We start from the raw sequence: 13879 nt of genomic DNA on the forward strand, positions 1-13879 counted from the left end.
ATTAAAAAATAAATAGAAAGTTAAAAGCTACACAAGTAGATTCAACTTATAAAGGCTAGAAATTTCTTTAAAGACAATTGAACTTGATCATAATCATCATGAAGGGAATAACTGGTCTTCTGTGTACAAGTCTGAATTTTGTTCCAATCCACAGGATTGGTAAAACCCATCATAATTGATTGGTGGGGCCTCTAGCAAGTTTTGTAGCATCTTGCCAAAAGTTACAGGTTTGTTGCTTTGGATTCTGTTCATGATGTTCCCATTGGGCTAGTTTCATCCAGTGTTTGACCTGGCCCTCACCAACAAGCATGTAGACCAATTGATATAAATCTGACAAACCACTTTGGGAAGTTAGAATAACTATGTTACATTCTTGAGCAAACCTATTGGGATCCTCAGTCACTATAGGGAACTTTAGGGAACTTCAGCTCAATGTTCAGCCTTCCTCCAGGGAAAATAAGAGACATTGGGTCCACTGAGGTCCTCAAAAGACTCCAGGAAGGCAGATTTTTAATAGATTCAGGGGAGGAGGTAGCAGAGGGAGCTTCAAAGGAAAAGGGAGGTGTAACTAAAGGATAGAATGAGAGTGGAGATTAGGATGGAAGAGAAGAAAGGAAGATTGCACTAGAGGTAGGGGCTGAGCATGAGGTGGCATCCTAGAGGCAGTTGACAAAGAAGGTAGGGGAGAGGAAGAAGAGTTCCCAGAAGCCCCTTTTCATTTTTGTAATTATCTGTTTACCTTATTTATTTGAAAAAGTGTAGGTTGTCATGAGGCGATATTACATTCCTGATAGCGTTTGAAACCTTCAAAATACCAATTAAAATAGGAAACCCGTTTAATTTTGTCAATTTTAGAACCAAGGTTGTCCACCTTATCTTTGATAAAAATTCCGTTGGATGGGGCATCGCGGGTGCCTCAGCGGTTTAGGGCCGTCTTTGGCCCAGGGTGTGATCCTGGAGACCCGGGATCAAGTCCCATGCCGGGCTCCCTGCATGGAGCCTGCTTCTCCCTCTGCCTGTGTCTCTGCCTCTCTGTCTCTCTCTGTTTCTCCCTGTCTCTCATGATGAAATAAATAAAATTTTAAAAAAGGTAAGTTCCTTTGGAAAGATCAAAGAAGGCAGTTGTGGCCATTGAAGTTCCTGATTACTTCCGGTTAAGTCAGTCCATTTCTGTTCGAGTGCCCACGAGGAGGGAAAGTATTTTTCAAACATAAGTGTCTCTTCCTTCAGTTGGAATAGAGGAGTAGTATCTAGAAGTAAGATCAAGGCCATATCAGATCAAGCCCATCTCATCCCGCTGGGTTTGCAATTGACTACCTGTAGTAGGGCAGAAAAGCTCCTTGCCAACTCCATTTTAGTGAGGCATTCCATTACTCATTTTCACAGTTGGAAGGGAAAATTTGCTTTGTTCAGGAGGTTGGCAGATGGAGACCATGGTGGATTTATGTCCAAAGACACTCTATTAACCAGACTAGGCAGGAAGTCCTTCAGGGGAAGGAACATAGGAGTAGTGAGCATTGACATGCAGGGGAAGCAGTGCTTAATCGTTCTTGGTATGATCTCAAGGAGACCTGCTGGCATCAGGGAAGGCCACTTTCTAGAATGGGCAAACTTGATCTTCCAGAATCATCGGGTTCCTTGTTTCCCCCACATCGGAGGTCTGTTGAAATCTCAAGAAGCTACAATGAGTCAATCCTTAAGCTGGAGAGCATAGGGGAGTGAGTTAGACTTATGTAGCCAGGAGTGCTCGGCATAGCTAGAGTCTGAGAAAATCTACATCTGGAAAATAACATAGATATTCTATTAATGCAGTATATATTGAGCTTTTACTCTGTGCACACACATGATATTTTGCTGGGACCTTAGGAACATGTGAGTTAATCCTCATAATACTTTAGTGAACTCTTATAACACTCACAGTTGGTACTAAGTGTTTCATATTTTCCCTGAGAATGTAGATACCGGGCACCGCCTTTCTGTTTCTTTTTCTTCCTTAACATTGGTTGTATAAAATAGGAGCTAAATATTGATTGGAGAAACATACAAAAGCATAAACCAGAACATCTGAAGAAGTTCTCATTATTGACTAAGAATCAAATTGGCATAAGATAAACAGGAAAATCAAATTTAAACCATACATATGGATACTCCCCACAGAACGGAGTGTTGCAAAGACTGGCAAAGTAATGGATATATGTCTTTGAGACGAAGGTTGAAGTCTGGGAACTCCAAGGGAAGAAGAAATTCAACTCACAGGGAAGAAGAAAACGAGGAAATATTTGATAAACAAATATCATCTAGGCCACTCAAAAATAATAGGCCATAGAGAACTTTTCTCAAACAGGCCTAACTATGTTCCTCCCTGTTTCTCAAACTTAGTTTATATAATAATGTAGTTACATATGGTGATAGCTTTCAGCCTGGGATAGGTTCTCTCTCTAAATTCTTTTTAGTCCGTGAAGGGGGTGAAAACGACATTTCCTGAATCTGCCCCATTTTGATTGCTTTTTCAGTCAAAATCATCTTTCTGCCAAAGTGGTCCATCATGGAGCAGTCTGGGCTTGGCCCACACTAAATGGAGGATATTTTGTTGACATAAATAAAGCACACACAGAAAAAAAAAATTTAGTATGAAATCACATGGAATCCTAAACAAGGTTAACATCATCATTTGAGGATGAGAATGTTTGCTGCCCAATACTGAGAGTGAAGGAAATGTTGAGATATTGATCAAATGTTGATTGAAAGTTAGTAATTGGAACCCTCACTAAAATGGAGTCAGGAGGTTTTCAGCAGAGGGAGATCTTAAGCCCTATCACTCATAGTCAATGGCAGTTCCAACAGGAAGGGAAGATCTTGACCTTACACAAGCTTGACCTTGGGAGCGGTTTATACCTACTCTTGCAACCAAAGGCAGAGATGCTTTTCTTATCCTTCCCAGGCAACAGCCTCACCAGTGAAAACCCACCGTCCTTCAAACCATTTTACCAGAAATAATTTTTATTCTGTAACAGACTTCTCAACTTAAGCCTTGTCTCCTCAAAGCAAGCACGCCTCTCTTTCTTCCCTGGACTTGCCTGCTTCTCTCTCCGCCTGTGTCTCTGCCTCTGTGTGTGTTTGTGATAAATCAATAAAATATAAAAAAAAAACAAACCATCTTTTGGTGAAAAAATTATAGGCAGTTTTTATTTTTTAAGAAGAATTTATTTATTTATTTACTCATGAGAGACAGAGCGAGAGAGAGAGAGAGAGAGAGAGAGAGAGAGATAGAAAGGCAGAGACACAGGCAGAGGGAGAAGCAGGGTCCTGGGATTCAGTCCCGGGTTGGGCTCCCTGGTAAAGGAGGAGCCTGCTTCTGACCCTCTGCCTCTCTGCCTGCTTGTGCTCTGCCTTTCCACTCTCTCTCTCTCTCTCAAATAAATAAATAAAATCTTGAAAAAGAAAAAGCAACAGAAGACACAGGAAAAGGTGTGACACCCAACGGTTCTTTAAGGAAGAGATATTTGCATTTGTAAGGGAAAGGTCCTTTCCTAAGAGTATCTCCCTTTGTGTAGCAGGAAGAGGGAGAAGATGTAAATCTTGAGAAACTCTCATCAGTAAGAAGGCGTGGATTTAAATCTGGTAACCGCACAGCCTTGGTTGCGGTGCTTTGCCGGTCACCTCCCCAGATGTTTCCTGGAGTATCAAAATAGATCATCCCCGGTCGCCTGGGTGGCTCAGCAGTTGGGTGTCTGTCTGCCTTTGGTTCAGGACGTGATCCCAGAGTCCCAGTATCGAGTCCCACATGGGGGTCCCTGCGAGAAGCCTGCTTCTCCCTCTGCCCGTCTCTGCCTCTCTGTGTCTCTCATGAAGAAGTAAATAAAATCTAAAAAAAAAAAAAAAAAAAAGTTCTTCCCCCTCGGATTCTGTCAATTGATGGTGGAAACAACAGCGTTGTTTTAAGTCAGTGCTCCAGGTGATTCTAAGTGAGGCCACAGTTAAGTAGAAAGGCTTCCTTTTAATTTCTGAGAATTGAGAGCAGGCTTCGCCTTAGGAGGGGTAATGGTCTCCACTACCCGAGTCAGGAGGGTTAGGGCCACAGCACACGGGGCCTAGGCTGTAGCTGAATCTGTGAGCATCTGGGGGAGGGGAGGGCCCTGGAAGCAGAGAAGGAAAAATCAGTTCCTGATTTCCAACTGGGAGTTCACAGCTTCTCAACAGCTCCACACCCAAAGGACTAGGAAGTTGGGCTTTTTGTGCATTTCAAAGTCCTGCCTGCAGGGGAGCAGTTTATAGGTGGAGAGACTTGGCTGCCTTTAAAGGTGTGTTCTCCTGATGCAGCTGGGACTCCTCCACGGAGATCTTGTGAGAGAGCTCGCTAGAGGCCGAGGTGGACGGAGCAGAGATGGCGGGGTCTCAGGTAAGCCTTGTGTCCCAGCTTAGAGGCCGCAGTGCCTTTTTGGCCCGAAATTCCCTGCATTTGGAGATTGCAAGTGTTGATTCCTCCAGCTCTGATATTTCTGCCTCGTGGTTTCACTTATTGTTAAACACCTTTTCAAATCTAATACCCAAGGCTCGATCTTAGAACACTTCTCCCCCATCACCTTCTTTCCATCTCTCCAACGGGGCTTCCAATAAGCCACCAAAACTGTATTTATTTTTTATTTTTGAAGATTGTATTTGGGGGATGCCTGGGTGGCTCAGCGGTTTAGTACTTGCCTTCGGCCCAGGGGGTGATCCTGGAGACCTGGGATCGAGCCCCGCATCCGGCTCCCTGCATGGAGCCTGCTTCACCCTCTGCCTGTGTCTCTGCCTCTTTCTCTCTCTGTGTCTCTCAGGAATAATAAATAAAATTAAAAAAAAAAAAAAAACTTGAGTCATGAGCCCCTTCTGATGGATACCTGTGGGTGTTGTGCTGGGGGTATGATCGCCAACACCTACCTTGGGGGTGTAGAAATAACGGAAATTTCTAAAAGAATTTTCAAAGGTTAAAGTAGACTTACAGGCTCCTGGGAGTCAGGCTAAGATTGCCTTTTGCCCTAGGCAAAGTGTGACCATCAAGACCGTTGAGTCCAGAGAGGAATGTCCCTCTGCCTGATTCAAGGACTTGTCAATGTGCTGGCCCTGGCTCATCATTTGTCCTCAGCTAGCCCTCTGTTCCCCCATCTCTTTAGGCACTGCTACTAGTTTGTTTCCTACAGTTAAAGTTACCTTCCTTTCCTTGGCTTGCTCCTCTCTGCCAGACTTCTCCCTATAAAATTCATACTTTCCTTCTTATCTTTCCTAAGGATCTTAGGTTTACTGAAGGATGTGCAGAAACTATCACATTTAAACAGGAAACTTCTGAATTTCTCTGGCTTCTAGTTTCTAATGAGAACAAAAGCAAAAGAATGTCCCCTGATAAATTCTTGAGATGGGCAGAGTGTGAGAGGACTGAAGGAATTCACAACTGCCTTAATGTTAATGCTTTGTTAGAGGCCAAAAGCAACTTTTGTTTGGCAATAGCCAGACCTCCAGGATCCTGTCAGTCTTCGTTAATATATGAAAGTCTCTTTAGAAACTCCCTTTATCTTTGCCCCCATCTTAAAAGTATACAATGCTTGGCTTTTCAAAAGGATACCTCAGGTCTTTCTGCCCTCCTGTGGTCCTGTCCCTATGTGTCAATAGAAACAGCTTTTTGCAACAAAAATTGATCAGCATATCTTCTTTTTGATCCTTAGTTCCAGGCCCACATCACATTAGCTTCCAATGGACAGTGAAGGCTCTCACCTTCCTGTAGTGAGATATTTACTTCTGGGAGTGGACCTCCATCTCGTGGGTTTCAATGTTACTCCACACTTAGTTGCATAGTTAGCCTTCTTTTTATTTTATTTATTTTATTTTATTTTATTTTTTATATATTTATTCCTCAGAGAGAGGCAGAGACATAGAGAGAGGTAGAAGCAGGCTGCCTATGGGTAGCCCGATGCTTGACTCCCCCTGGGATCAGGACCTGAGCCAAAGGTTGATGCTCAATCACCTATCCACCCTAGCACCCCTAGAGTTACTTTCTATTTACTTCTTTGTAATAAAACACACACACACAGAGACACAGGAATCATATAATTGACATATTTCACTGTCTTAAAATCCTGAAAGATTATAGAACTACCTATAGAAACTATACCCGTGTGTGGATGTCACAGAAAGGAAACTTGATTTGCTGCCTCACAGATCACTGAGAATAACTTCCTAAGCAGAGACTCACAGAGCAAGGGGGAAAGGTTTCCTGTTGTTTAGGGTTAGGCTGGATATTTAGAAAGAGGGGCCTTGTCATCGTCTGTAGAACTGGGCAGAAACCCCACATGCATCTGAAGACAGCATTTCTACACATACTTGGGTTATATAACTGAGGTTTGTGCTCCTCCTTGCTGGAGACTTTGGTAATAAATGAGGTAAGAGACATTTTTGGTTACTCCACAGGTTACTGTTTGTTTCAACTGTAGAGGGTGAGTTGGGTTTAGCTCAAATTGGGCTGGTCCAGGCTGTTCCTCAGGGGGATGTAGTTTTGGAATGTTGCTGAGGTCCAGAACCTTGAGGTCAAGAATTCTTGAGAGGTCTTTGGTGCAAAAACGTGTTTGTATTAAAGATGAGGACAGGACCAATCAGTAGAAAGATTTGCAGCTGCTGCAGCAGCCTGCTGCCTGCTGGCTCCAATTGCCCAGGGATTGTGAGGAGCAACTGATTACACATTCTGCTGTTGGGGCAAGTGCAGAGTAAGGGAGTTCCAAATGGCTTTTCATATGCTCAAAGACACTCAACAGGATACAATGGCCCTGTTATTGTCAAACTAAGGTTGTTTTTCCCTCTAGGAAGGTATTCACCTTGAGAAAGTTGAGGACTTCCTCCAGGAGCTTTATACTCTAACTGACTCAAGTATTTGTCATTGCACTGCATTTTACAGGGCCATTTAATGTCATATACTTTTCTTTCTGCCTTTGTTTCCCATGTGGAGATCAGTCCTTACCTTTTGGTGGATAGTTTCTGTTTCCATCACAGGAGACTCTGCCCATGGGGTGTTTTGCCTCAAGTAAAAGATGTGGTTGAAAGAGAGGTTAGTAAATGTGGGACCAAGGTTGGAGGGTACAAGCTGGTAAACACCTGAAGGTCAGGTCTTGGGGTCTAACTGATGACTCTAACTCCCTCCTTCATCACTTGGGCCGTAATGAACTCTGCCTATGACCACTCGGTAATTGGTATTTATTGCAGCGACTGCTGACATTCAGGGATGTGGCCATAGAATTCTCTCAGGAGGAGTGGACATGCCTGAACCACACTCAGCGGAAACTCTACAGGGATGTGATGTTAGAGAACTACGGACACCTCCTCTTCTTGGGTGAGGATCACTCCTTCCAGATTTTCCATACCACACTCAGGGTTTCCTTCCTTCCTTTGAAGACTGTCTGTCTCTTGGAAGATTCCTCTTTGAATGACTGGAATGTGGATCTGGGCAGTAAAGGGAAAAAGTAGTGTTTTATAGACGTAGACAAAAGTCTTCAATTGCTTCCTTTCAGCTTTAATTTCCTCTTCCTCAAGGTAACATCATCACTTCTGTAGATGCGTGGGAATTCTGTACAGTGAGTGGCAGAAAATAGTACACCCCGTAACTTAAACTCCAACTTACAACTTATTCTTCTGTCTAGTACTTGGCTGTGGAGGACAATTCTGAACACTGGACATCTCTCCTGTGTGTTCTAAAGGGGCAGCTGGGCAACAGCCTTCAGGAAATCATTTTCTTGAATCTACAGTGTCTTTTTCTCTTCTCTACTGAGTATGAGGGTGGATTGAAAGTTAGCATCACCAACAATACTCATCCCTTTTTTCTAATAAACAGGTCTCATTGTGTCAAAGCCAGACCTGGTCTCCTTTTTGGAGCAAAAGAAGGAACCTTGGAGTGTGAAGAGAAAGAAGAGAGTAACCATCCATCCAGGTAAGTGGAAATGAATGAGGCAGATGACAGAGGTGCGGTCCACATGTGAAGGGGGAAGAGAGACCTTAAACTGTGGTGGGAGTAGTTCTCCTTGAAAGGATACACTCTTGAGAAACCTAGTTTATATTTTTCTCCCTGTCACAGAGGGACATGTGCTATCCAACATTATCAAGCTCTTAGCTTCTCTAAGGATTCTCCTTCAGCTCCACTGATGGTCCATCACTTCCACAGGGAGGGCCAGGAGACTCCCCTGGGAGTGGGAGGGTCTCCATAATCTGAGAGGTTCTCCATTGCTGTGAGGGTCCTGGGGAAGTCTCCCTGTTTCTCAGGATCCATAGCCTTAGCCCTTTGTAAGTTCTGTTTTGCCTCATGTGAGAAGGATGTCGGGGTAGTGGTGGGCATACTGGGGTTAGTGCAGAAATCCTGGGAACACTGGAGACAGGTACCACGTTTTCTGGCTTATGCATTCCAATGTTATGGAGGCTTTAATCTTGATTGTACAAAATTGACACTCAGTAATTTCATCAGATAACAAAGCACCTCCCTAAAATAAGAAAATCTAATTCTTTATTTCACTTTGGAAGTTAATTTTTTCTTTGTATGAACTGAAATTAGGATATAACAGTGTGTTCCACTACTCAGTGGTGAAATAATGTAACGTATCTGTTTGTATCCTAGAATTCCTACCTAAATTAATGCCATGGGGGAGCTAGAACATTTAGACCTTAGAACTTGAAGCCTATAATAAATTCTCAATTTTTACCTTCTTTCTTAATACTTTCATCATTGTATGAATTGTCTTGTATGACAGGAATTTCTTTTTATTTTGTCAAGTGTGTTTTCACTTTCTTAAGTTACATATGAGATTCATCTGTTATTTATTAGATCAAAAGTTCTGATATGACATGGGCATGTGAGGTAGAGGGATGTCTGGGTAGCCAGTCAGTTGGTCCCAGGTCATGATCCTGGAGTCCTGGGGCTCAGCCCCCCCACCCCCAATGGGATCCCTCCTCAGTGGGGAGTCTGCTTCTTCCTGTGCCTTCCTGGGCTGTGCTCTCTCTCTCTCTCTCTCTCAAATACATGGATAAAGTCTTAAAAAAAAAAAAGCAATAAAGTATAATTCATATAATTCCTGTATTTTAAAGAAAGCTTTTGTTCATAAATGTAATTTTACTTCAGTGACAATTAGTTTAAAAAAAGCTCAAATCTCATTGTATATCCTGTACCCTCGCTGGAGAAAAGACTTCTAATTTTTTTTATTTATTTATGATAGTCACAGAGAGAGAGAGAGAGAGGCAGAGACACAGGCAGAGGGAGAAGCAGGCTCCATGCACCGGGAGCCTGATGTGGGATTCGATCCCAGGTCTCCAGGATCACGCCCTGGGCCAAAGGCAGGCGCCAAACCGCTGCGCCACCCAGGGATCCCGAGAAAAGACTTCTAAATGTAGCAACTAGAGCAAGGCTTTTAAGTTGTGTTCAGCACTCAATAGCAGATATTTTATAATAGAAGAAAACCTACTAATGTCTAAAATGCGGCAAAGCCTTTAACTACCACCCTAAGCTTAACAACCTAACATAAGACATAATGAGGGGATGGCTGACAAATGTTCAATAAAATTTGACAAAAACTTTATGCGAAACTACAAACTTTGTGAACAAAGAGGTACATAGTGGAGAGATGTGCATCGTGGAGCAGAGGGTGCATAGTGAGGGGAAGCCCTTAAATGTAAAGAATGTGCAAGGCATTTAATTCATAACCAGAACTATTCAACATGAGGTAATGCATCCTGTGGAATAATTTAGAGTTGTTAAGAATAGTGTCCACATCTATGCCTGGAACTGCACTCTTATTGAACATCAGTAAGATAACAAAGCATACTGGGCAGAAACCATAGAAATATGGGATCCCTGGGTGGCTGAGCAGTTTAGCACCTGCCTTTGGCCCAGGGCATGATCCTGGAGTCCTGGGATCAAGTCCCACATCAGGCTCCCTGAATGGAGCCTGCTTCTCCCTCTGTCTATGCATCTGCCTCTCTCTCTCTCTCTCTGTGTCTCTCATGAATAAATAAATAAAATCTTTAAAAAAAGAAAAAGAAATGTAAAATTGATGCAAGACCTTTGGTTTTACTACATACTTCAGAAAAGAAACATCTTTATAAAGGATAAAAACACTTAGGACATAAAGAATTGGTAAGTTGTGAGATGGAAAGGAAATCTAAATAACATCAGAATTCACAGAAGAAAGCAGTAAGTCAATATCCCTTTTCAGGCATGATCTGAAATCCAAGTATTTATTATAGAGAAAAATCCAAAGTTAAAACACACAGATCACTCACATCTTAGCCTTGGACAATGCAAGTGTTAGGGGCACCACCTCTTTACAGTTGAAAACCTGTGTGGGTTAGCCCTGGTGGGGCAGCGGTTTAAGCTCTGCCTGCAGCCCAGGGTGTGATCCTGGAGACCCTGGATTGAGTCCCATGTCAGGCTCTCTGCATGGAGCTTGCTTCTCCCTCTGCCTGTGTCTCTGCCTCTCTCTCTCTCTGCATCTCTATGAATAAATAAATAAATAAATCTTTAAGAAAAGAAAAGAAAAGAAAAGCAAACCTGTGTGTATCTTTTGAGTGCCCCAAATTGAAAACCATACCTGTTTTCTCATGGAAATAACCTGTTGTTGACCTCAGAAGCCTCACCTGGAACATAAACAGTCAATCATCGCAGTTTTTGGTATGTATTCCTGTATTATATATGGTATTTTTTATAATAATGTTAGCTTGAGAATAGAAAATCTTAAGGTGAAGACAAAACACATTTATAGTACTGTACTGTATTCATGTATTGTTACATATATATGGACCTCCGCTGTTGAAACCCGGTATTCAGCGGTCCTCGGTATCTGTTAATATCCCTGTCAGGATGGAGAGGAGATGGTTGTCTGAAGAGAGATTATTATTTTTGGTGTGTCTCCTGTTTTCTTTTGACCATATTTGACATTTTTGCATGGCAGATGTTAATTTTACTCTGAAATCCTCTCATCCCAAGGCTTTATCGTTTGTGTACATGTAAGATGATTTGGTGGCTGCTGTCTCACAGACATGCAGGGCTCTGGTATGAGGGGGACTTCATTCCTACCTACTTTAACATGGAAGATTAAGGACATTATAATGTACAATTTATGAAGAAAGTCCACATGGAGATGCTGCTTGTGGCTGACCTGTAAGTGTGATAGAAGTCCCGAGGAAGTAAGTGTCCAGGGCACCTTTCCTTGCATTAAAGTACCAAAGAGAAACCCTGAATTTTAACTAGTTTTTCCATTTGCATTTTAAGGAGAATACAGTGGTAGTTTATTAAAAGCTGGATGTATCTTCAGGATAGCAATTGATCCAAGTCAAGAATATTAGTTATGCAGTTGAAATAATGAGATTTTCACAGGTACCTGTGGGACCTATATGAAGACATATAAGTCTTCCGTAACCTGTATTTTTTTAAAGATTTTATTTACTTATAAATGAAAGACACACAGAGAGAGGCAGAGACACAGGCAGAGGGAGAAGCAGGCTGCATGCAGGGATCATTTCCTGAGCCGGAGGCAATTGCCCAACCACTGAGCCACCCAGGTGCCTCCCATTACCTGTATTAATGTCTTGTATGAATTTCATAACTAACTTGAAAAAATATTTAAATAAGTTCCAATTTACTTTCATCTGGATTCATTTCATTGTACAATGTGAACAGTGTATTTGGGGAGATCTCAGGAAGCTCAAGGAGAGTATTGAGAGAAGGCAGAGACAGAACTGCGGGAAGCCGAGAAAGACTGTTAGAGTCAAATTCATTTATGAATAAAGATTTGTGTTAAGCACATTGTGTGTGTGTGTGTGTGTGTGTGTGTCTGTCACAATATTGATAATACTGTAAGCATAGAGCTTTTTTAAAAAAAATTTTTTAATTAATTAATTAATTAATTTGAGAGAGCGACAGAAAGAGAGCATGAACAGGGAGGAGAGGGAGAAGCAGACTCCCCACTGAGCAGAGAGCCCAAGGTGAGGCTCCATCCTAGGACTCTGGGACCATGACCTGAGCCAAAGGCAGACCCTTAACTGACTGAGCCATCCAGGAACCCCAAATAGAGCATTTGTAGGAATGACTTACCTGTGGATAACTCAGGGATGAGCTGTGACTTAGTTCCTGCAGAGGTCCAATTTATCCCATAACAGAATCACCAGGAGCACTTGTAAACCTTAGATTGCCGTGTCTATCTCCACATTACCATGTCAGTACTTCTAGGGTACATTCCCCAAATTTCCTTTCTTACACTTTCTCAGGTACCTGTCCAGGGAACCCATTCTGAGAACCAATGACTAGAAGCAGATGTCTATAAGATCCCAGATTCCCCCAGGGAACCCCTTGAGGCCAGACCTATGTGGGCACCCAAGAATCAGCTTGACATTTGGGGAATGCTGGGTTCCCACCATGGGCGCTCTCTCTCATGGTGGAACAATTGTAGTTCCAGCTGGCCCCTCATGGTGGAGCGCTGTGCTGGCCCCAGGGAAGGTGCATTGTGGTCAGACTGAAATTGTTCCTCTTACCCTTCTAATGTCCCCCTTGTCTCTGTGGTCCAAGGGGTGATTCAGTCTCACTCTTGAGTACTGAGAGTTGCCTAGTGATGTCTATCTCAGAAGTACTGAGGTGGAACTACCTGCTTCACCATGTTGATGATGTCATCCCTCTGTGATAAGTATTTTTTTTTTAATGTCTCCTCAGCTAAAAATAGATGTTTCCCTATGTACATGTATGTATATCTGTGTATGTTTATATGTGTGTGTATAAATATGCACACAAATATAGATTATGCTTATTCTCCATGAAATAGATTATTGAAATCCTGTACATCTAGATCTTCAAATATAAAACTAATAATAGTGACCAAGTCCTTTGGCTTAAAGGTTATTCAATAGGATTTTTATTTTGCCATGCCACGTGTTTGGTTGGTTATCACTACACAGCATTTGTTCCATTTACTTTTTTTCAATTTCACCCTCATGTTTTAGTTCTCTCTCCAGAAAATTCCAGTAGAATATATTCGAGCAATGTTTAGTGTCACCAGGAACATTTGGTTTATTTGTGTTTAATATCTTAATGAAGATATTGGGGTTTGGCTATACTACATTTTTTGTCTTTCCTAATATGCTCCCTGTTTTTTTTATTCCTTTCTTGTGTTCCTGTATGTATTTTAAGAAAATAATTGTACATTTTCTTCTTTTTTTTCTGTGAACAATGTATATCAGTACCTTATTGCTTGAGCTAGAAACTAAAGCATTCTTTGAAAATCTCGTCCTTCCTACATTTAATTTCACCTTGTCAATATATCTATTTTATGACACCTCTCTTTTTACATCTTTTTATTTTTTTGCTTTTAAGAATTTTTAAGGTTTTAATTTTATTTTTATTTATTTTTAATATTAGCAGGTCAACATTTTTAGGACCCCATTTCTGAGCAATTTCTGCCCCTAAACCAAGGCTCGAACTCCCAAATCAAGAGTTGCATGTTCCACAAACTGAGCCAGAGAGTTTCTCCATGTTGAATTTTTTTTTGAAGTAAAGTCACACATACAGAACATATGTTAACAGCTCAATTGAATTTCACAAACTAAGCACGTCTCTATAAACTGTTGAGGTCAAGAAACAATATATTTGACCTCAAAAAAAAATATTACTTGACCTCTGCAATTCCTTTTATTTCCTTGGTACCTTTCCACAAGGCTCAGCACTCTTTTAACGCGGAAAGCCATAGATCGCTGTCCTCGTTTTTGTACTTTATATAAATGTAATCAGGCAGTGGGAACTCTTGTATTTGGCTGTTTTTCTATCTATACTTGTGAATTGATCTGTATTCCTTCATGTTATTGTGCATCATTCTTTAGAATGGATCCATCC

General features: G+C 41.7%; 2 protein-coding genes across 2 annotated transcripts in view; both read left to right on the forward strand.

Annotated features, from left to right (window-relative positions):
* LOC140600380 (uncharacterized) overlaps positions 1-13879 on the forward strand; it is an 81943-nt gene that overhangs the window by 58048 nt on the left and 10016 nt on the right.
* On the forward strand, positions 4238-7962 carry LOC140600355 (KRAB domain-containing protein 5-like). The gene is made up of 3 exons (XM_072768610.1): positions 4238-4399; positions 7228-7354; positions 7853-7962. Exons 1-3 carry the CDS (start codon positions 4385-4387, stop codon positions 7960-7962), a joined length of 252 nt encoding a protein of 83 aa, XP_072624711.1. The 5' UTR covers positions 4238-4384.

Source organism: Canis lupus, chromosome 1, assembly GCF_048164855.1.
Source record: "Canis lupus baileyi chromosome 1, mCanLup2.hap1, whole genome shotgun sequence".
In the NCBI taxonomy this organism is placed as follows: Eukaryota; Metazoa; Chordata; class Mammalia; order Carnivora; family Canidae; genus Canis; species Canis lupus.